The sequence below is a fragment of the Chiloscyllium punctatum genome, chromosome 17, assembly GCF_047496795.1.
Source record: "Chiloscyllium punctatum isolate Juve2018m chromosome 17, sChiPun1.3, whole genome shotgun sequence".
In the NCBI taxonomy this organism is placed as follows: domain Eukaryota; kingdom Metazoa; phylum Chordata; class Chondrichthyes; order Orectolobiformes; family Hemiscylliidae; genus Chiloscyllium; species Chiloscyllium punctatum.
This window is the reverse complement of record NC_092755.1, coordinates 56,861,372-56,881,984: the sequence shown is the minus strand read 5'-3', so window position 1 is coordinate 56,881,984 and position 20,613 is coordinate 56,861,372. Positions and strand designations below refer to the sequence as shown.

Sequence of the window (20,613 nt, the reverse complement as noted above, 5' to 3'; positions counted from 1 at the left end):
TAAATTACTTTTACATTGTGGATTTCAGGGAAGCAGACAAATGACACCACATTCACAAAAACACAGGTTTGAGATTAATTCAGATATGCATCGTGACAGTCAGTTATTTTGGTGTTATTCAAACCCACGACAGATGGGGAAATAAACACGAGTCTGAATGAATGGAAATGAATTAAGAGAACTACTTAAAACTATCAAGAATGTATCCAGTTTCTTCAGTACAGAGGCTGAAAAGACCCCAATGTATGTTGTGGTTCTGTTCACCGAGCTGGGAATTTGTGTTGCAGATGTTTCGTCCCCTGTCTAGGTGACATCCTCAGTGCTTGGGAGCCTCCTGTGAAGCGCTTCTGTGATCTTTCCTCCTGCATTTGTAGTGGTTTGAATCTGCCGCTTCCGGTTGTCAGTTCCAGCTGTCCTGGACCCAATATACTAGCCACTGCAGCGGACAGCTGGAACTGACAACCGGAAGCGGCAGATTCAAACCACTACAAATGCTGGAGGAAAGATCACAGAAGCGCTTCACAGGAGGCTCCCAAGCACTGAGGATGTCACCTAGACAGGGGACGAAACGTCTGCAACACAAATTCCCAGCTCGGCGAACAGAACCACAACAATGAGCACCCGAGCTACAAATCTTCTCACAAACTTTGGACCCCAATGTATCTCAAAAGTTAATGAGTAATTCAGGAGGCAAATTGCAACCTTTTATTATTTACCTTTCAAGGTCCTGCAGCGTCTTTTATAAAAATATGCATTGTTATTTATGCACTTGTCATTTGTTCAATAAATTTTATTGACACTATAAGCCTAAAGTAGATCTGATCTTGCAATATCCCTGATGATGATTGAAGTCAAGAGATAAATCCTATGAAAGCACTGCCTGATTCCAGAAGATAAAATATGTCAGGGAGTTTTATTTCAGTGTCAAGGCTACTCAAGATAATTGCAAAATTTGTGATTGCTGAATATCAACTGAAAGGTAAACTAAAATATACACACCATCTAAGTTTTACTGAGAAAAGATCTACAACTTTTCAGCGCGAATTATGAAGTATAAATCATTGTGTAAATGAAGCCATTCAGCCCATCGAGTTTGTACTGGCTATATGAGCACAATCTCCTGCTTTTTCCTCTTAACCATGTGTATTGTTTCTACTTAAATAATTATCCAACACCCTTCTGAATGCCTCAATTGTACCTGCTTCTAGCACTCTTCCAGGCAGTGCATTCCAAACACTAATTACTTGTTCAGTGAAAAAGTTCTTCTCACCTCACTTTACTTCTTCGCAAAACACTAATACCATACTGTTTAGTTTTCATCTGAAAAGTGGGAACAGCTTCTCCCTCTCCACACATCATGATTTTGAAAACTTCTTTAAAATATCCTCTTTGGTCTCTTCTCTCCAAGGAAAACAGTCCCAGCTTCTCAATTTTTCTTCATAACTGAAGGGTCTCACCCCTCAGACCATTCTTTTAAACCTCTTCTGTGTGCTTGCCAATGGATTCACATCCTTCTTAGAATGAGGCACCCAGCAGTGTACACAATACTCCAGCTGAGGTCTAACTGTTGTATTCTAAGTTCATCATAACTTCCTTGCTCCAGTACTCTATGCCCGTGTTTACGAAGTCTAGCACACTGTATGCTTTATTAACAGCTCACTTTACTTGTCATGCCCCCTTTATTGTCTTATGCACATACACATACCCAGGTCCCTCTGCTACTGCAAATCCTCTGGAATAGTACCCTTATGTTATACAGTTTCTCCATATTTCTTGTACCAAAATGCATCACTTCACATCTCTCCACAATGAACTTTCTCTGCCACCTATCCACCAACATATCAATGCCCTTTTGAAAGTCTTCACAAAATTTACTGTTCTTCCAAGTTTTGTGCCTTCAACAAATTTCAAAATCTCTCCCCATTCATTAAGAATTAAATCATCAGGAAAAACATGTGCCCAAATACTGAACTGGGAACTCCATAGAAAACCTTCTTCTTATCCCGAAAGATATCCAATATTATTACTGTTTTATATCTCTCAGCCAACATTGCTACTGACTCATTTATTCCATGACCTACGAATTTCTTCACAAGTCTGTTGCGTGGCAATGTATCAGATGTCTTTTGGAAGTTCACATTTACCACATCAAAGGCCTTCTTTCTCATTATTTAGGTATCATTTTTCCTTGGGAAATCCATGCTGAAACTTGCAAATCAGGCCACACTTTTCCACATCACGATTAATGCTTTCCTGAACAATGTTTTCAATATGCTTCCTCACCACTGACATAATTGGATATTGATGAGTTGATCTTTTCAAACTTTTTTGAAAAAGGGCACAAGGTCTGAAATTCTGCAATCCTCCAGCATCACACCCAAAATCCAGAGAAGATTTTCATAAATCTGCAATTTCCATTCTCATTAAGTTTGGATACATCTAGTCTGGTCCCAGTGCCTTATCAATTTCATGTACCAACAACTTGTCCAATGCTTCCTTATCAATTATAAACCCACCTAGTGACTGAATTACCTTCAATATTACCATGTGTGAGCAGCATCTGTTTCAAAGCTAAAGACAGATGCAAAGTTTAATTTAACACTTCAGGCTTGCTTCTTGCCTCCAAATGTAAATCCACTTTTGGTCCCTACTTGGCCCAAATGCTCCTTTTGCCAACCTTTTATCATTCATGCACTTATTGAAGATCACATAGATTTTTATTAGTAGCCAGTTTCTTTCCCCCCCATAATACTGTTTTGTTTCTCATACCTGCTTTCTCACATCCTCTCTGAACCTTCTGTATTTAGCTTTGTTCTCAATTGTACCTAACACCCATCATATTTTTATTTCCACTTATCTCTCTCTGCAAGTGATTACTAGTCCAGTCATATTACCACAAAAGCCGTCCCATCCCCCTCTATTTACTCCATTCAGGGCAGTCAGATACCTTGTTCAATCCAACAATGCAGCAAAATGGCAAAAATACCAATAATAATGCTTGGAATCAGCATAAACTCTTTCAGTGCTCATTACATACTGTGCAACTTTCTCGAAGGCTTTCAAACTTGCTGTGAATTTCATCACGGTGTGCCTGAAAAAACAAAATACATGTATCACAAGATTCTGCCAAGTAGCTTTACTACATAGTAAGAAGAGTGTACTCGTGGCTGAGTTAATGTTAAAAAGAAGACTTTATACAGAAATTCTTTGTAGATGTTCTCTTATGTGATAAACAAGCTGCACTGCAGTGATTAAATAACTAAACAGTAGAAGCTCGTGAGTAGCATTCACTCTATCAGAATGCATAAAGCATAGTTTAAAAAGGATGACTGTGACAGGAGACAGTGCATGGATCTCAATTTAGATTTGGGCAAAACAGCAATTCAGTTAACATTTGCCTGAAATGCCAAAGATGGTTTCAGATGTATACACAGGAAAAGGCATCTTTTGTTAACATGCACTTCATAATAATGTCGTGCCTACAGCATTCTTTAAAGAACTTGCTTAGAAGCTGATTGTTTCCTTGGTTACTTCATAGCAACAGAAAAATTACACTTTTCCTACTACACAGCTTCCAGAAACACACACTGCTTCATGAGGGAGTGTCCCAAAATTAAGTGGGTGGTATCAACCTGCACTTTGATTGTCATGATGGTGATACTGACCCTCAGAGATTGGATCTCCTCCTCTGCCTCAGCAGTGGTCTCTTCCAACTCTGCCTTGGCCATTTGCAACTGGTTCTCCAGGGCAGTTTTTGTGCTTTGCAGACTCCTAATCTGAGCCTCCTTCTCCTGCAAAGCCAATTGCAATTCATTCCCCTGCTTCTTCAGTTCCAATTTCTGTTGCTCATGTTCCAAACTGGCCTGTGGAATGGTATAAAAATCAACTTTAATATAGCTATCAACAACATTTGCTGCAGTGTGTACTGATTTTACCACAGATTTATGCTGGGGCAAACCAGCTCAATTAGTGTAATTTTATCATTACCTGATTGAATCTTGTATCCTAACTTTGGCTCTTATTTAAGCATTGCAACAATTTAAAAATTCTTATCCTAGTTTTCAAATTCCTCTATGGTCTGACCCCTCCTGATTTCCAAATCCTCTAATTCCACAACTCATACTCATGCTCCTCTAATTCCGGCCTCTAAAGTATTCTCAATGTTAGCTGTTCCACCATTAGTGGATATGTCTCAGGTTGCTAAGGCCCAAAGGTCCGAAAATCCCTCATTAAAATTCTCTGCCTTTATATCTCTTTCCTCCTTTAACACACTCTTTAAAATGATCTCTTCAAGCACACTTTTTAAACATTTCGTCACCATACTAGGTAACATCATTAGTGAGCCTCCGGATGAAGCACTGGTGGTATGGCCCACTTTCTATTTATGTGTTTAGGTTTCCTTGAGTTGGTGATGTCATTTCCTGTGGTGATGTCATTTCTTGCTCTTTTTCTCATGGGGTGGTAAATGGGATCCAAGTTAACGTGTTTGTTGATAGAACTCCAGTTGGAATGCCATGCTTCCAGGAATTCTCGTGAGTGTCTGTTTGGCTTGCCCTAAGATGTGGGTGTTATTCCATTTGAAGTGGTGTCCTTCCTCATCTGTATGTAAAGATACTGGTGAGTGAGTCATGTCTTTTTGTGGCTAGTTGATGTTCATGTATCCTGTTGGCTAGTTTTCTGCCTGTTTGTCCAATGTAGCGTTTGTTACAATTCTTGCACGGTATTTTGTAAATGACATTAGTTTTGCTTGTTGTCTGTATAGGGTCTTTCAAGTTCATTAGCTGCTGTTTTAGTGTGTTGGTGGGTTTATGGGCTACCATGATGCTAAGAGATCTGAGTAGTCTGGCAGCTTATTCCAAGATGTCCTTGTGTAGGGGAGAGTGACTAGGGTTTCTGGGCGTGTTTTGTCTGCTTGTTTGCATTTGTTGCTGAGTAATCGGCGGACTGTGTTCATTGGGTACCTGTTCTCTTTGAATACACTGCATAGGTGATTTTCCTCTGCTCTGCATCATTCCTCTGTGTTGCAGTATGTAGTGGCTCATCGAAATAATGTTATAATGCAGCTTCATTTGTGGGTGTTGGAATGATTACTTCTGTTGCTAGCTGTTTATTCGATCTCTGCATTACTGCCAACAGCTCTGCTAACCAACCAACTCAAACTTTGGGTCCGCTATGTGGATGACACCTTTGTCATCACTAAATGAAACAAATTAGAAGAAACCTTCAAGACCATCAATAATACCCTTACTGGCATAAACATCACTAAAGAGGAGGAAAACAACAACAAACTGCCATTCCTAAATGTCACAGTAGCGCAAACAGTCAATGGGGAACTTCAAACCAGCATCTACATGAAAACAACATGTAATGACCAAATACTGAAATATAGAAGCAATCATTCTAACACCCACAAATGAAGCTGCAACCTAAGGAAACCTATTAACATAAATAGAAAGTGGGCTTCATCCGGAAGCTCACTGATGTTACCTAGTATGGTGACAAAACGTCTGGAAATGAACCATCCAGCTCAACGAGCAAACCTACATCCAGAACCTCAACCTGAAATCTTCTCAAAACTTGCTAACACTTTTTAAAATTTGCCCAAATATCTCACGCGACTTAATTTCAAACTTTGCTTTACATTGTGTTGAAGGGGAGTCATACCAGACTCGAAATGTCATCTGTTTCTCTCTCCCCAGAAACTGCCAGACTGCTAAGTTTCTCAGAACTTCGTTTTATTTCAGATTTCTAGCATCTGTAGTTTTTTTTTGTAAAGCATTTAAAAGTTTTTCCAATTAGATTAAATGTCCTATACATGTAGCAAATTTACAGCTTTAGAGAACTTTCCCATTTTTTGATGGCTTTACTTGTTAGTGATGAACTGCTTTCTTGAACCACTGAAGTCCACATGGTGAAGGCACTTGTACAGAGCTCTGCAGAAGGGAGTTTCAGATTTTGATCCAGCAATAGTGAAAGTGAAACATTAAGTTCCAGTTAAGGGTGGTTTCTTTCTTGGGGGGGAATCTTGTGGGGATATTCCCTTATTTCTGGATGTCCTTCTGGATGCTATAGACCTCAAGTTTGAAAGGTGGCATCAAAGGAGACTTGGTGCATTAACACAATACATCTTGCATCCTAAAGTTTGCACTCATTTTCTGCCAATGTGAGTTGATGGCAGAGGCAGTGAACGTTAAAGTTAGTTGGTTGGTTGCTAATCAAGGGTGCTTTGTTCTGGATGGTGTCAAGCATCCTAAAGCTTCACCCACCCAGACAAAATGAGAAGGTTCTATCTCACTTCTGAGATTGGTGGACAGACAGGTGAGTTACTTAATACAGTATTCTCAGTCTCTGAGTTATGATTAGATTAGATTCCCAACAGTGTGGAAACAGGCTCTTCGGCCCAACCCACCCCAGACCCATTTCCCTCTGACTAATGCACCTATGGGCAATCTCGTATGGCCAATTCACCTAACCTGCACATCTTTGGACTGTGGGAGGAAACCGGAGCACCCGGAGGAAACCCATGCAGACACGGGGAGAATGTGCAAACTCCACACAGACAATCACCCAAGGCTGGAATTGAACCTGGGTCCCTGGCACTGTGAGGCAGCAGTGCTAACCACTGAGTCACCTTACCGGACTAATTCAATTTATGCTCAATGCTAACTGCCAAGAGATGGACTGTGGGAGATTCAGTAACGGTAATTCCATGGAGAGCTGGTTAGATTATTTTTTGCAGATGGACAATGCCTGGTCCTAATGGAGGGGAGGCCACGGCCTAGTGGCATTATTGCTAAACTGTTAACCCAGAGACCCAGGTAGTGTTCTGAAGACCTGGGTTCAAATTTCGCCATGGCAGATGGTGGAATTTGAATGCAATTTTAAAAAATCTGGAATTAAGTGTCTGAGGATGGCCATGAATCCATTGTTGATTGTTGGGAAAAACTCACTTGGTTCACTAACTTCCCTTAGGGAAGGAAACCGCCATCCTTACCTGGTATGGACTTACATGGAGCTCCAGAGCAATGTGGTTGACTCTTTACTGTCCTTTGGGATGGGCAATAAATACTGGCCTAGCCAGTAATGCCCTCATTGTGTGAATCAATAACAAAAACAAAATGTAGTGAAAACGTTACATCACTTATCAGCTAATACACAAATTTCACATCTTTAAAACTGATTGGATGCAATGACAAGTTATTATTTCCTCATTACCATTTGTATGTTCTCACCTCCCTGAGCTTGGTTTCGAGCTCTAATAGTTTGTTCTTGCTGCTTTGTTCATCCTGGTTGATTTTATCCATTTGTTCCTCCAGTTTCTGGTTGTGAGCATCCAGCTTCCCTGCCTGAGCCTCCAAATAAAACTTCTGCTGTCTGAGCTCTGCAATCATCTCCTCCTGTGCCTTCCTGCCATGAAATTTAGACAGTCACAATTACAAATAGGCTCAAGCGTTGCATAGAGTAGCTACCCAGACAAACTGATCTTGATAAAGACAGCATCCTACTCATGGCTTGCTTATGTACTTGTATCATTTGAATAATTTGTTCTGTTCATTTATTCAACATACCTCAATTACTGTTTTTTACAATATAAATTATTAATTCAGCTAAAAGAAAAGACTTACATTTATGAAGCATCTTCCATGATCATTGGATCTTGCGGCAAACAAAGCATTTGTGAAGTGTAGTAAATATAGTGGTTTTAGAAACATTGCACCCAATTTGTTCAAGCAGCCCCCATAAACAGCAACATGATAATGACTCATGACGTAAAAATATTGACTAGGAAGTGTAAAAAAACTCCCCTGTTCTTCTTTGAAATCGCACCACAGGATCTTTTACTTCAATTTGAATGAATAGATGATTGACAGGATTTTAGCAGGTGATTTTGAAGGTGGTGGGGGTGGGGTCTTGCCCACCGGTTGGAGACCTGGCAGGGCAAGACCCATCAGTTTCATGGGCTAAGATGTGATGCAATCAGATGCCCTTCAGGCATTTATGAGACCACCATTGAGCCTTCCACAATTGAAGGTTCCCAGAGGTGGAAGTCCTGGCTACTGAGAGCTGCCAAACAATCAGGGACTGGCAACTCCTCACGCCAAAAGCCCAGCAAGAAAGATGACCACTTGTGGAACTGTACCCATCCAACGTTCAGGATTTTAGTGGAACTCCAGTAATTTATGGGATTGCAGGGCAAGGTCAGAAACAAAAGTTATAGAGTGCCTATGAGCAGCCATACACTGGCTAATGCCAGGTCTTTTGATTGGGCAGAGTCAATTATCGTGAGGAAAATCCTCTCACTCCCATGAATGCTTCTGGTCATCCTTCCATGGGTGCAAGAAGTCAATGTGACTCCCATTTAAATTACTTTTAAACAACCAGTTTGGACATGTCACCACACACTCCCAAGGCAGGCACAACTTAAACCCATACTTTCAAGCTCAGGTAAATTGTCTCATTAATGCACTTAATTGACATCCTGCCACTGGGAATCCTATCTCAGCTCCTTTCAACCTTCCCCATCAACCACTGAATATTAAAAAAAAGATAATTTTTAGATTTTAAAGGCATCTAGTATTATGGTTGGAAAGCAGGAATATGAGACTGACTTCGAGGATTGGCCATGATCATACTAAATGGCAGAGAAGATTTGAAGGATCAAATGGCCTAATCTTGCTCCTAGTTTCTGTGATTCTATTTCTACCCCCACCATATTGCAAACCTGTAATGAATGTCCACATTAATGCGGAAGTAGAAGCTGGTGTTCCACAGGTTTAACATGATTGACAAAGTTTTGATCGAACTTCATGGAATTCATCTGTTTGTGAAAGTGTATTTTACAATTTTAGCTGTTTTTAACTGGGCTGTCATTTACTAATGTAACCAATTTATCATTACAATGATTTGTATAAGCTTTAATGGTTTTGTGGTAGTCACATTGAACAATTCTGTATTTTTTTCCACTTACACGTAAATCCACAAATCAGTTCTATCACTACTAAAAACTGGGATATATCAACTGATACCATAACAGACCAGATTGAGAACATGCTCTCCTCTGCAATTTAGACTGGTTTTAAATACAGGAGGAGTAAGATCAACATTTGCCAGCCCTGCTCACCCAACATATATACTTCTGTTGATTGCTTTGTCCTCCTGTTTATATTTGTTTAGGTGTGCCTAAATATTATTCTATTGCATACTTCACCCAAACTTCCACTCCAGGTCTAACTATGCACATGAATTAGAAGGCACCCTCTGTACAGATACTTTTTTTTTAAGGAGATGGCAACTGTAGCAAACAAACTGAGAGGAGTTAAATAAATTGTGTCTGACAATTAAACTATAGGCTGTCAATTTAATTAACCCTATAACCATGTATTTATTTTATAAACTTTGACAATCCGAGACTCACATGCTTCTTTGAGTAAAGATGCTGCTATTTGCTGCAAGTTTGTTTGCCTCTGAGAGTTCTGCTACTCTCTGCTCCAAAGATTTTATTTTCGAATCCATGGCATTGATAGTCTGAAATATGAAATGCACTACAATCAGCTTAGTAGAGGACCAGACAACAAAGATCAAGAAGCAAGAGCAGGACAAAAGCCCAAATGAGAGAAAGCATTCTAATCTGAAATTTGCAGTTCATCTTGAGAATCGGTTACAATTTAAAATGGAATTATTAATAACAGCCAACTTTCATAGCAATTTAAGCTCACAAACAGATTTCTTGAGTTTCCCTTCAGTCAGAGCTAAACATTTTCAGTTACTACATGTCTTGCTTTATTGTTAAGTTCTCACATACCGCTTTCTGATCATCTATCAGTTTGCACTTTTTACGAGAGTCCTCCTCATGCCTGAGGCGAGAATCTTCTAAGGACTCCTTATTAGCAATGCCCATCTTCAACTGAGCTTCCATAACCTATAAAAGAGTACAACACAAATAAAATGATTATAGTATGCTTTCCACAAGTAATGACAAACAGCATTGTTCACGTGTCATGGGGGGGAAATTTGGATTCATTTTGTACCAGTCAGAAAATGTTCTTCTCCTAACCCCTTTTGTAACAACTGTTAGTTTCTTCATTCAAACTTATGGAACAAACAGGCCTATCAGTGGCTATTTTCAACTAAGATGCTTGCTCCACATTTAAGGTAAGTGGATATATTGAGTGAAAGGAAAAGTACTGAAAATGGCTGGCATAAATTGCAGAAATATTGCTGTTGTCAAGGCATTGTTCCTGACTGGTTTGATAACCAGTTAAATCTAAACGCCCAGATACCAGAACAAGATCTTGCTACTCTTGTTACAGAATCAAATTTCCAATATAACATTTCTGTTCCTTACCTTCATTTTATCTTCATAGAGTTGCTCTTTCTGTCGGAGATTGGTTTCCATGCGTTGAGCTGTTGCCTGAGCCTCACACCAGCTCTCCTCTAACTCCTGTGTTAGAATAGAGAGCAGGATCATTGACTCTCACTGATGTTACCTAGTCATGGTGATGAAACGTCTGAAAACAAACCTTCCAGCTCAGCGAGCTAACTTACATACTTATCATCAACCTGGAGCTACAAATCTTCTCAAAAATCACTAGGTGAATTATTTGTTTAGATGCTGGTATCACAACAGAATCATAGTCATAGAGGTCTACAGCATGGACATCTACACTGGTCTAAAACAACCAGTCAACCAAGCTAAACCCATATGCCAGCACTTGGCCCACAGCCTTGTATGCTTTAGCATTACAAGTGTATATTCAAATACTTAAATCTACTTTCACAAGCAGTGAGTTCCAGATTCCCACCACTCAGTGAAAAAAAATTCCTTACATCTCCACTAAACCTCCAGCCCCTTTCCTTAAATTTATGCCCCAAGGATATTGATTGGTCAATGAGGAAAATGTTTCTTCCTGTATTCTGTCTATGACTCTCATAATTTTATACATCTCAATCATGTTTCCTTTCAGTTTCCTCTGCTTTCCAAGGAAAACGACCACCATCTTCCGAACTAAAACTCTCTCGTCCAGGCAACAGAATGAGGACGTCACTGGCTAGGCCAGCATTTATTGCCCATCCCTAATTGCCTAGAGGGCAGTTAAAAGTCAACCACATTGCTGTGGGTTTGGAGTCACATGTAGGCTAGACCAGGTGACAAAGGCAGTTTCCTGCCCCAAAGGACTCTAGAACCATTGAGTCTTTCTGACAATGGATTCACAATCAGATTTCAAATTCCACCATCTGCAGTGGGGGGGTTCGAACCCAGGTCTCCAGAACGTTACCTGGGTTTCTGGATTAGCAGCCCAGCGATAATACAGCTAGGCCATCGCCTCACCGGGTACATCCTGGTAAATCTCCTCTGCTCCCTCTTCAGTGAAACCACATTCCTCTGATAAGGTAGATCCCAGAACTGTGCACAACACTCTAGCAGTGGCCGAACCAATATTTCATATAGTTACAGCAACCTTCTCCTGCTTGTAAACTCTGCGCCTCACCAAATAAAGGCATGTATTCCATACGCCTTCTTTACTACTTTATCCAATTTCCAGCCTTCCAATGCAAGATAGCGGTGGAGTTACAGGGCTTGCTTGAGGCCCATTAGCTTTCCTTCTTTGTTTTTCTTTTGCTTCTGCTCTTTTCTTTTGCTTTATTTTTACTTTGGTCTTTTCTCCCCTCTTCTTTTTGGTGGTGGGTTGGTCAGCAGCACTGGTGCAGCAGGGAGAGTGGGCCGCGTGCGGAGTATCAGACGTGGCTTCTCTCAGTGATAGGAGGCAGGCAGTAGTGAGTGCACTCTCCTGCCATTCGGGCCTGTGGCAGTGGCAGCGACTGCATTTTCCCTTGCTTTGTTTGTCACCTCCTTTTTATTGGATTGAATTCCATTTGTCTCTGATCAGCTCATCACTTGGTTTAGATCTTCCTCACTACTTACTACCTAACCAATTTTCACATCATCCACGAACTTGCAGATCAATGCTCCTATATTCAAGTCTAAATCATTTCTATAAGCCTAGCAGACCACTCAGAACTCCTCTGTATCCATGCTAATTTCTTTAATTCTATCAATCGTTCTCCCTGGTTTCTGTATCCACATCATCCCTCTCAATAGTTAACACCAACAAAAAGCATTAATTCAGAACTCTATCTATGTCCTCTGTCTTCATACAAAAATTATCACTGTGGCCTTTAGTGGGCCCCACTCTTTCCCTAGTCATCTCCTTACCCTTAATGTACTTGAAATGTGTATGAAACAAAAACTTAATTACTACCTAAATTTGTGAAACAAGCATCAGACATCAAATCTTTTCACAGCTTAAGTATCTTGCACCTCATGTAATGCCAAAGGCCAATGTACTAAAGACTTCAATATCCCCAGATAACTCGTTTATTAAAATCCGATATTACATCTTCAAGCAGAACACCATCACAATATAAATCACCTTTATTTCACCAAAACTGTTGGCATCAAAATGCTGGACGGTGAAAAAAGTCATGTGAAAAACTACAGCAAAATTAGTTAAAATCTTGCTGTCAAACTCAAGTAGTGTCTTGAATTCCTTTTCTGTTTGTTGATTCAGTAACCAGTCTTATTACCTTTTTTAGTGTTCTGCTTGATAGACTATTTGAGAAGTTAACACTAGAAACCAAGATTCACAGTATGTTTAGGACATTGTGTTTCTTTATAACAATACATCTCTCTTCTTCCTCCACCCCCACCAAACCCCAGCCCAAAGTCACCTTTCCTACTTTTGCAAAGGAAAGGCTCACACATCTAGATAACTTATCTTCTCTGATCCTCATGCCCCAGTATCTTAATAATTTTCCAATAAGACTCTATTCCTGCATAACAATGTGACAAAAGATGACTTTACAACAATCATTATGATGGCTAATACAGCACATTAAGTTGTACAAGTCTGCAGAATCAAAAAACAACCAGCCTATAGCTACTACAGCAGACAGTGTCAGGCATCACTCCAGTACAGTTTAAGGAAAAGTAACAGTTTAGAGAACCGATTCAGTTTTCTTGCTGGTTCACCTTGAACATTACTATGGGAAGCTACAGGTAGAATGAAAATAGTAATGAAACAACACCAGATCACCTATATATGATTTGCTGGTGGACAACTTGGACAACAGTGTGCTAATATCCTCAGAATGGTAGCTTGCCCACTCAGCTAGGTGAGGAGGGTGGCCCTGTAAAAGTACCCAACCATGAAGGAGATGAAGGGCCAGGATTGTGTGAAAGAATTAAAACAATTTATTTTCATTAGCTTCCTAACAGGTAGGTTTGCCCTTACACTGTTAATATGATTCCCTGATGATCATTTTCAGCTTTTTACACATACCAGGATTTTCTGAGCCATTTGTTGGATTTGCTGAGATTTTGTCTGCAAATCTTCCTTTAGCTTGTTTTCTCTCCGCTCCACCATCTCAAGACGCTTCACTTGGTTCTCCAGGGACTTGCGGCGTTCCTACAATTATGAACACAGGAAAGATTACTGCTGGATCTACAATTATGATTCACACACAACCCCCCCCAAATGATTGCAAAACTAAACCACTTGTCAGCCATTTTATTATTTTTTTAAAGAAAACTCTGCCTTAAATGCATACAAGGTAACAAACAGGATACTGCAATTTTCAAGTCATATTTCACACCAAATTGTTAACAGCATGCCCATATATCAAATGTATGTTAAGTTACTTAATGGTAATGTTAACAAAACATCTATAATTTAAAAAGATAATCACTTATTAAATGAATAGTCATGTCTGTGCTTACTGCATGTAAACCGTGCCTGGGACTCCAAAGAGCAGCAAACCTTGCAAGATTGATCAAAACTTTCTTGTATGTTTAACAGCATGTTAGACAAATTAATCAAATGGCTACTTGTCTGAAACATAATGGCTTGAATTTGTGCAGTGCCTTTCACAGCCTCAGGATATTCCAGCACACTTCACAGCTAATGAAGCACTTTTGAAATGCATTCATCATTGTCACAAAAGAAAGATACTTATTTTCCAGTGCTGTACAACATACAACCCTCTCTATCACAAAACTTAAGGAGGGAATTCTGGAGCATAATCTCTAGATAGCAGAAGACACAAGTGCCTGTGGATATGAAGGATCAGGAAAATGCACAAGGGCCCATTGACTGAGAGATGAAGAGCTATGTGGTGGTAATACTCCTGGAGGGACTTATAGAGATAGGAAGGAAAAAGACCTATAGAAGATTTGAAAAATAATGTAACAGACTTAGATTCCTCAAAATTTTCTTGGAAGCTGACATGTGTCCATGGGAAAGCATGCAAACAACAAGGTGGACCTCAAGAGCTGGTGCTGAGGGCAGGAACAGCTCTCCCATCACGCCACACCTAACCAAGTTAAAAGCCTTGTGTAAAGATTTGTAGCTTGGGTGCCATTGTGGGTATGTTCTTTGAGCCGGTAAGTTGATTTGCAGATGTTTTGTCCTTGTCTTGGTGACATCTTCTGTGCTTTGGAGCCTCCTGTGAAGCTTTCCAGGAGGGTACAAAGTACTAAAGATGTCACCTAGACAGCAGGTGAAACATCTGCAAATCATGTTCCCAGCTCAGCGAACATACCTAAAACCATGACAAGTTAAAAGCACCGAGGAAGGAAAAAAACATGAGCTGAAATGCTTTGGCTGAAAACAATTAGGTAACAAAGGCATAGCGGGATAAATGAGGAGAGGAAGTAGAGATGTGGTTGTTGTTTCAAAGGCAAAGTGTGTTTGAAGATGGTAAAGAGATTTTGTTCAAAATGATCAGTCTCAGAATATGGGACTTACGACTTTGCTTAGAGCAATTTCAATGCTGTGGTAAGAGTTGTGGAAAAGACATATTGATCTCAGAAGTGACAATAATCAAGATCTAAGAGGAAAGGGTTTGGGGTTAGGTCTTCAATTTGTAAAGGCAGGTTAGGGCAAAGACAGGGTTATAATGTAACTTTGAAATGGAAGGGGGGAGAATAGTACCCAAGACAAAGAAATTGTTATATTTACAATAAAGCAACATATTGCCAGTGCAAGAAATCCGAAATAAAAACTTAGAATCTGAAGAAGTAATATTGAACTCGAAACATTCTCTCTCTTTCTCTCTCAACTGATAGTGCCAGACCCGTTGAGGTTCTTTAGCATTCTTTATTTTTAAAACAGTTACACTGTCAGCTGGGATGGGGCCAGGACAGCAGTTGGGTGGTCTGCAGTTCAGTTGGAATGGGATTAAATGAATGGATTTTGTGGTCATTATGAGATCAGACAAAGTATGAGGAAATAAGGGCGGGGAAAACTAAGAAAGATGTGGATTTTGGAGTAGGGCTGGTGAAGCTATAGCCAACAGTTAAAATCAGAGGGCCTGGTAAAGTTTGGAGAAACGGCAAAGGCAACGGAACTGATAGCCAGAAATTTGTAAAGATTGTGGATGAAAGAGGAGAAATATGGGTGTGGTGCAATTAGGTTCTTAAAATGAAAATGCCTTTTTTAGAGCAAATAGCTGAAAGAAATGCAAAGTCAGGAAAGAGCTCTGGAATGGCAGCACTTTGCTTTTGGGTGAACACTTGTTACTTGTCAACTGAACCACCATATCATAAAGATACCTGGTATTGATTTTCACCTATATGGTGACTACTACACATCTATTTAGGCTCTATTAAAGCCTATTGACAAACTGCATTCAGCATTTAATTCTCTAATGTACCTCAGACTCCACCAGTTTCTTCCTGATACTTTCACTGGAGTTCTCACGACCCTGTAGTTTCTCAAGGTCTCTTTCTGCACGTTCTTTAGCTTGACGCACATTCTGTAAAAGATCTGTAGCTTCAGAACTTGCTTTCACTGCCTGAAAAAGAGTCAAAGAGCAAAAATGATGGAAGAAAGAATCCATTTTGGAATAACTTTTTGTATTTAAAAAAGGTGGTTTCTTGTTAAAAATGGATTTTAGTTTCCAGTGTGTTACCATATTGGACTCCTCGTCTCTAACCCTGACAGAACATAAACTTTTACAGGAACTTCAACTAAATTAGAAAGACTTAACTAAATTTGTATTTGAATTTACTTTTGGTATCCATATGTATTGATTACATCAGTATATTATCAATTAAAATCTCAGGTCTGATTGATATCCTCCAGAGGTTACAGTTAATGCCATTTAGTGATTAGTAACATCAATTATTAACAAATAGTTGCTTGGTAGTACAGAACTTAAACATTACTAAAATTAGACAAATCAAAGCTTTTCATCTTGCACTCATCAGGACTAGGATATAAGAAACAGGCTTGAAGAATGGGATACCAATTTAAGTGACTTTAGCGAGTTTTGAGAAGATTTATAGCTCAAATTGAGGTTCTGGATATAGGTCGGCTCACTGAGCTGGAAGGTTCGCTTTCAGACGTTTCGCCACCATACTAGGTAAGCTCATCAGTGAGCTTCCGGTGAAGTGCTGGTGTTATGTCCCGCTTTCTACTTGTGTTTTATACCAGTGCAAGACTGGAGGCTCACTGATGATCTTGCGTAGTATGGTGAAGAAACATCCGAAAATGAATCTTCCAGCTCAGCGAGCAAATTACATCCAGTAAGTTGCTTTGTTGGACTATTGTTGGAATGGTGATGCAGCAGCAACAGTTAATTGTCAGTCTTAGCTCTCAGATCAGGCAGATAGACCGACTCTGTAGAGTGTTGGCATAGAAATTCAGCAAAGACTGGCATTCTCCATCCCTTTTTATAACTGATAAATGGAAGTGTGCAATGTACATAAGAAGTCCTTTACTTAGATAAAATAAGGTCCTGTGTGTTCATAGATGTAGCTTCCAGCACACGCAAATGTACCATATTGTGCACCTCATTTGATAACCTTAAATTGAAATTTGGTGTAATTCTTAGCATAATATGGATTGCAAACATGGGATTTTGGAGCACATCAGCATGCTGTAAATCACCATTGGGTTGTGTTGTTTGACACACAGTCAGCCAGTCATTGGCATGCACGACCTACATACCTGACATCACACCTGCAAGCAAATTTATATCATATTATTCATTTGAGTGACAGATAATTACCTGTGGTTTGACAGCAGCAATGACTGGCAATTCTTATCAAACAATACATCCCAAAGTCTTTCTACCTTCCAATTCAAACCAGGAACCAACAGGATACAATGTAGCATTGCAGATTCCAGAGTTGGATATATCATAAATACATTTATCAGAAACTAAGCCACTGTTCGACACACTTTATTTTCCCATGTTATTTGGTAATAGTATTTAGTGCAGTAAAGCTGCCTAGTCACAAGGATGATTTTTAACAACTTTAAACCACAAAACATCACAAAATTGTCAATGCTTTTATATTATATGATGCAAGAAGACAAGATGTCCCTTTAGCCGACTTAAGCTCACACTTCTGAACAACAAGTCCGTAATACAGCAACATGCTATTTCCTAATGAATCTAGTATTGGGACCTCAATGATCTCTTCCATCTGCTGGCCACCCTCTGCCTAAAGACTTCCAGATATCTGTTAAATTTGTCTTTCACAGCAAGTCCCATTTATTTATTATCACATAGTTTTATTTCAACGTAGCAAGCAGAAAACACAACTAACCACCAGGCCTTTTCATTATAACCCTTTAACCATGAAAATCTCTTCCACAGTATCCCAGGTACTTGAAAATTACTACTGAAGAAAATTCCATCTCTATATATTTTGGAACAATTTAAATCTTTTCAATGAAAATTATGACCATTAAACTCAACTATCTTCTTTGTAATAATCACCATTAAATTGTATTACCTTGGCAAGTTTTTCCTGCAATTCCTGTATTTTCTTCTGCTGTTCTGCATTCATCTGAAAGACACGTAATTGACCTTGAATAGTGTGGACATATTTGTTTTTCCAGTATTTTCAGACATCTCCAAGCTTAAATTTACACAAATTACTGCCTGTTATTTAATGGGTAAGCATCAACTTTTTTGTTAAGAATTATGGAACAAATGATAGTAATTGAGTTGAGGTAAATTCTTAAATCAAAACCATCAAGTTGGTTCCTTTGTAGTTCACATTAGTGGTGCTAATGCTTACATAAGCGAATTGCAGTTTAGGGGACATTCAAGTTTGATTTTAGTTTTCTCAAAGTATTTGTCAGTTTTTGGTAGTCACAGTGTTTTACAGCCCAAGCACTGAATGCACTTTAAGTTGCAGACTATTCCATATTCAGACAACACTTACTCCAGCTCTCAACAACATACCAAAATTGGCACACTAAGTTTTAAGCTATTAGATATGTTTTACATAACCTTTGATGGTATGGTTAAATTTTGCAGTAATCTCAACATAACACAGATCGGACTGCTTTCTGTAATACCAATGTAGAAAATTTTGCAATTTTTTGATTTTATTTAACAAATACATTACTTTGTTCTTACTTCCCCAGTTCTGTACCGTTCAGTTCTACCTCCCATGTACAGCTTATATTTATTTACAACCATACATACATGTATATCTTTATGTTACATATCATTCCCTACTTTCAGCCTCAATCCCTACAGAGGCTCAATTCTAGAACAGATTCATTTAAAGGTCATCATCACACCAATCCAAATCTAATCCCTATTTGGAAAGCCTCTAATTAAAAACAAAGTAAAAACAAGTTTTTTTTAATCATGTTGAAAGTAAGTTGTTTAAATAACTGTCATTCATTCAAATTGTGGAGGTAAAGCCAAATAATGCTTCTAAATGATAATTGAGTTAGTGAAGAACGGTTAATAACATGCAAAATACAAACCTTTTCCAATTTGGCGTATACTTCCCCAACTTCAGCTTTTCCCTGGTCTCTAGTCTGCGAATGGAAGACAATTTTTATGTCAGTGACTTGAATCAAAATGGTATATGGACTCTATCCCCACACAAACAACCATACTGCACAGAATTCATTCTTAACATTTGACTAGAATTGTTCCATAAAAGATAAATAACAGGTAAATATACAAAAGATAATTTACAATGCTAGGCTTTCAAAACAAAGTAAGTAGCCAAAAATAGAAACAAAACACAATAGGTGACATGGTACAGTAGCTGACTAACCTCAAAAGGTGTTTACCAGAGAATATGTACAGACATTCAGCATATGGAGTTCATGAGTTTATTTTCACCCAAGTGTACCATCTGTCATGATGAATGCTTCACAAACTACAAGGAGGTTAAGATACTCAACGTAGCGAGAATGAGAAGCAGCCAAGTAGTGTCTAGATTTCACTAGGAACTCAGTTAATCTTAACTCAAGCATGACTATCAAACAGTATGCAAAATGTACATCCTGTCACTGTAACAGTCTCTTCTGTTTATATGTCAATATCTTCTCAGCATCTCAGGTTCCTTGCTGCGCAACATTCCAATTTATCACCTTGGCAGATCCTCCATCGCACACCCACTCATTGTTAGGGCAGATACACAGACCAACCTTCTGTAGTTTCTGATGGGATTCAGCTGCTTTCCGTCTATACTCATCTGCTGTAATTCGAGTATCACGGAGTTCAGACTCATAGAGGTCAGCCCGTCGACGGGCAGCAGCAAGATCCTCCTCCAGCTGTCGTACAGTTACCTCCATTTCCTCCATTTGAGCATGGAACTCCTGTTAACATTGGGAGAAAGAAAGCACAAAGACCAGTATTAGTGGAATGCAGAAAGGAGAACAGCATCCTTAAATCACTCAAAAATGTTGATAACTAGTTAGAGTACAGAATTAAAATTTATGAAAAGACCCTCACCACTTTGTAAAAGGAGTAAACAAAAATTCAACACAAAAGCAAAATACTATGAATGCTAAGAATCTGTAATAAAACAAAAAAATGATGAAAATAATCAGCAGATATAAAGGTTAATACAGAATTAATTTTGGGCATTTGAACTTTCATGCGAAGTTCAAAAAGATCTTAACTCTTAGTTAGTAACTCCTTAAGAGGAGTAAATCCATAAGAGGGATTTGATCAGTTCAACAAGCTATGGTTTACACTGTCATCAAATAATCATAGCATTCCAAAACTTAGCAAACCAGACAGAATAACCATGAGAAACAGAACCAATGACAAAACCAGAAATGACAACACCAACCCCAGTAGAACCAGACACAAGTTGCAAGTGGGACAGAACACCATTGGAGGCACACTGGTAATGTTACCTAGCATGATGATGAAATGTCTGCAAACAAACTTACCAGCTCAGCGAGCAAGGCAACAACCTCAGAATAACCATACTTTCTAGTAATCATACTTTGTGAAGGTGTATAATTTTCACTTTGGAGTCTAACTTCCATGTGCAAACAGTAGTCTGGATGTCGGATGTAAGTGGAATCAGGAGCTGAAATTGGCCTGTTGCAAAGATGTTACTATAGTTATTATGAGGGATTTTAACATGCAGGTAGACTGGGAGAATCAGGATGGTATTGGACCTCAAGAAAGAGACTTTGTGGAGTGCCTCAGAGATGGATTCTTAGAGCAGGTGGTGCTGGAGCCGACCAGGGAGAAGGCAATTCTGGATCTGGTATTGTGTAACGAATCAGAATTGGTCAGAGACCTCGAAGTGAAGGAGCCATTGGGAAGTAGTGA

The 20,613-nt window shown here is 39.2% G+C and overlaps 1 protein-coding gene across 9 annotated transcripts in view; it reads right to left on the bottom strand.

Moving 5' to 3' along the window:
* Positions 1 to 20,613, bottom strand: part of LOC140487859 (citron Rho-interacting kinase-like) — a 221,205-nt gene that overhangs the window by 82,729 nt on the left and 117,863 nt on the right. For all 9 annotated transcript variants that reach the window (XM_072587208.1, XM_072587209.1, XM_072587211.1 and 6 more), the window contains 11 exons: positions 19,470 to 19,640; positions 18,795 to 18,848; positions 17,804 to 17,857; positions 15,712 to 15,852; positions 13,341 to 13,466; positions 10,346 to 10,441; positions 9,803 to 9,919; positions 9,416 to 9,525; positions 7,233 to 7,407; positions 3,666 to 3,863; positions 3,038 to 3,091 (listed from right to left, as the gene is read on the bottom strand). In XM_072587208.1, the coding sequence (XP_072443309.1) occupies positions 3,038 to 3,091; positions 3,666 to 3,863; positions 7,233 to 7,407; positions 9,416 to 9,525; positions 9,803 to 9,919; positions 10,346 to 10,441; positions 13,341 to 13,466; positions 15,712 to 15,852; positions 17,804 to 17,857; positions 18,795 to 18,848; positions 19,470 to 19,640 (1,296 nt within the window). The remainder of the gene's footprint in view (positions 1 to 3,037; positions 3,092 to 3,665; positions 3,864 to 7,232; positions 7,408 to 9,415; positions 9,526 to 9,802; positions 9,920 to 10,345; positions 10,442 to 13,340; positions 13,467 to 15,711; positions 15,853 to 17,803; positions 17,858 to 18,794; positions 18,849 to 19,469; positions 19,641 to 20,613) is intronic.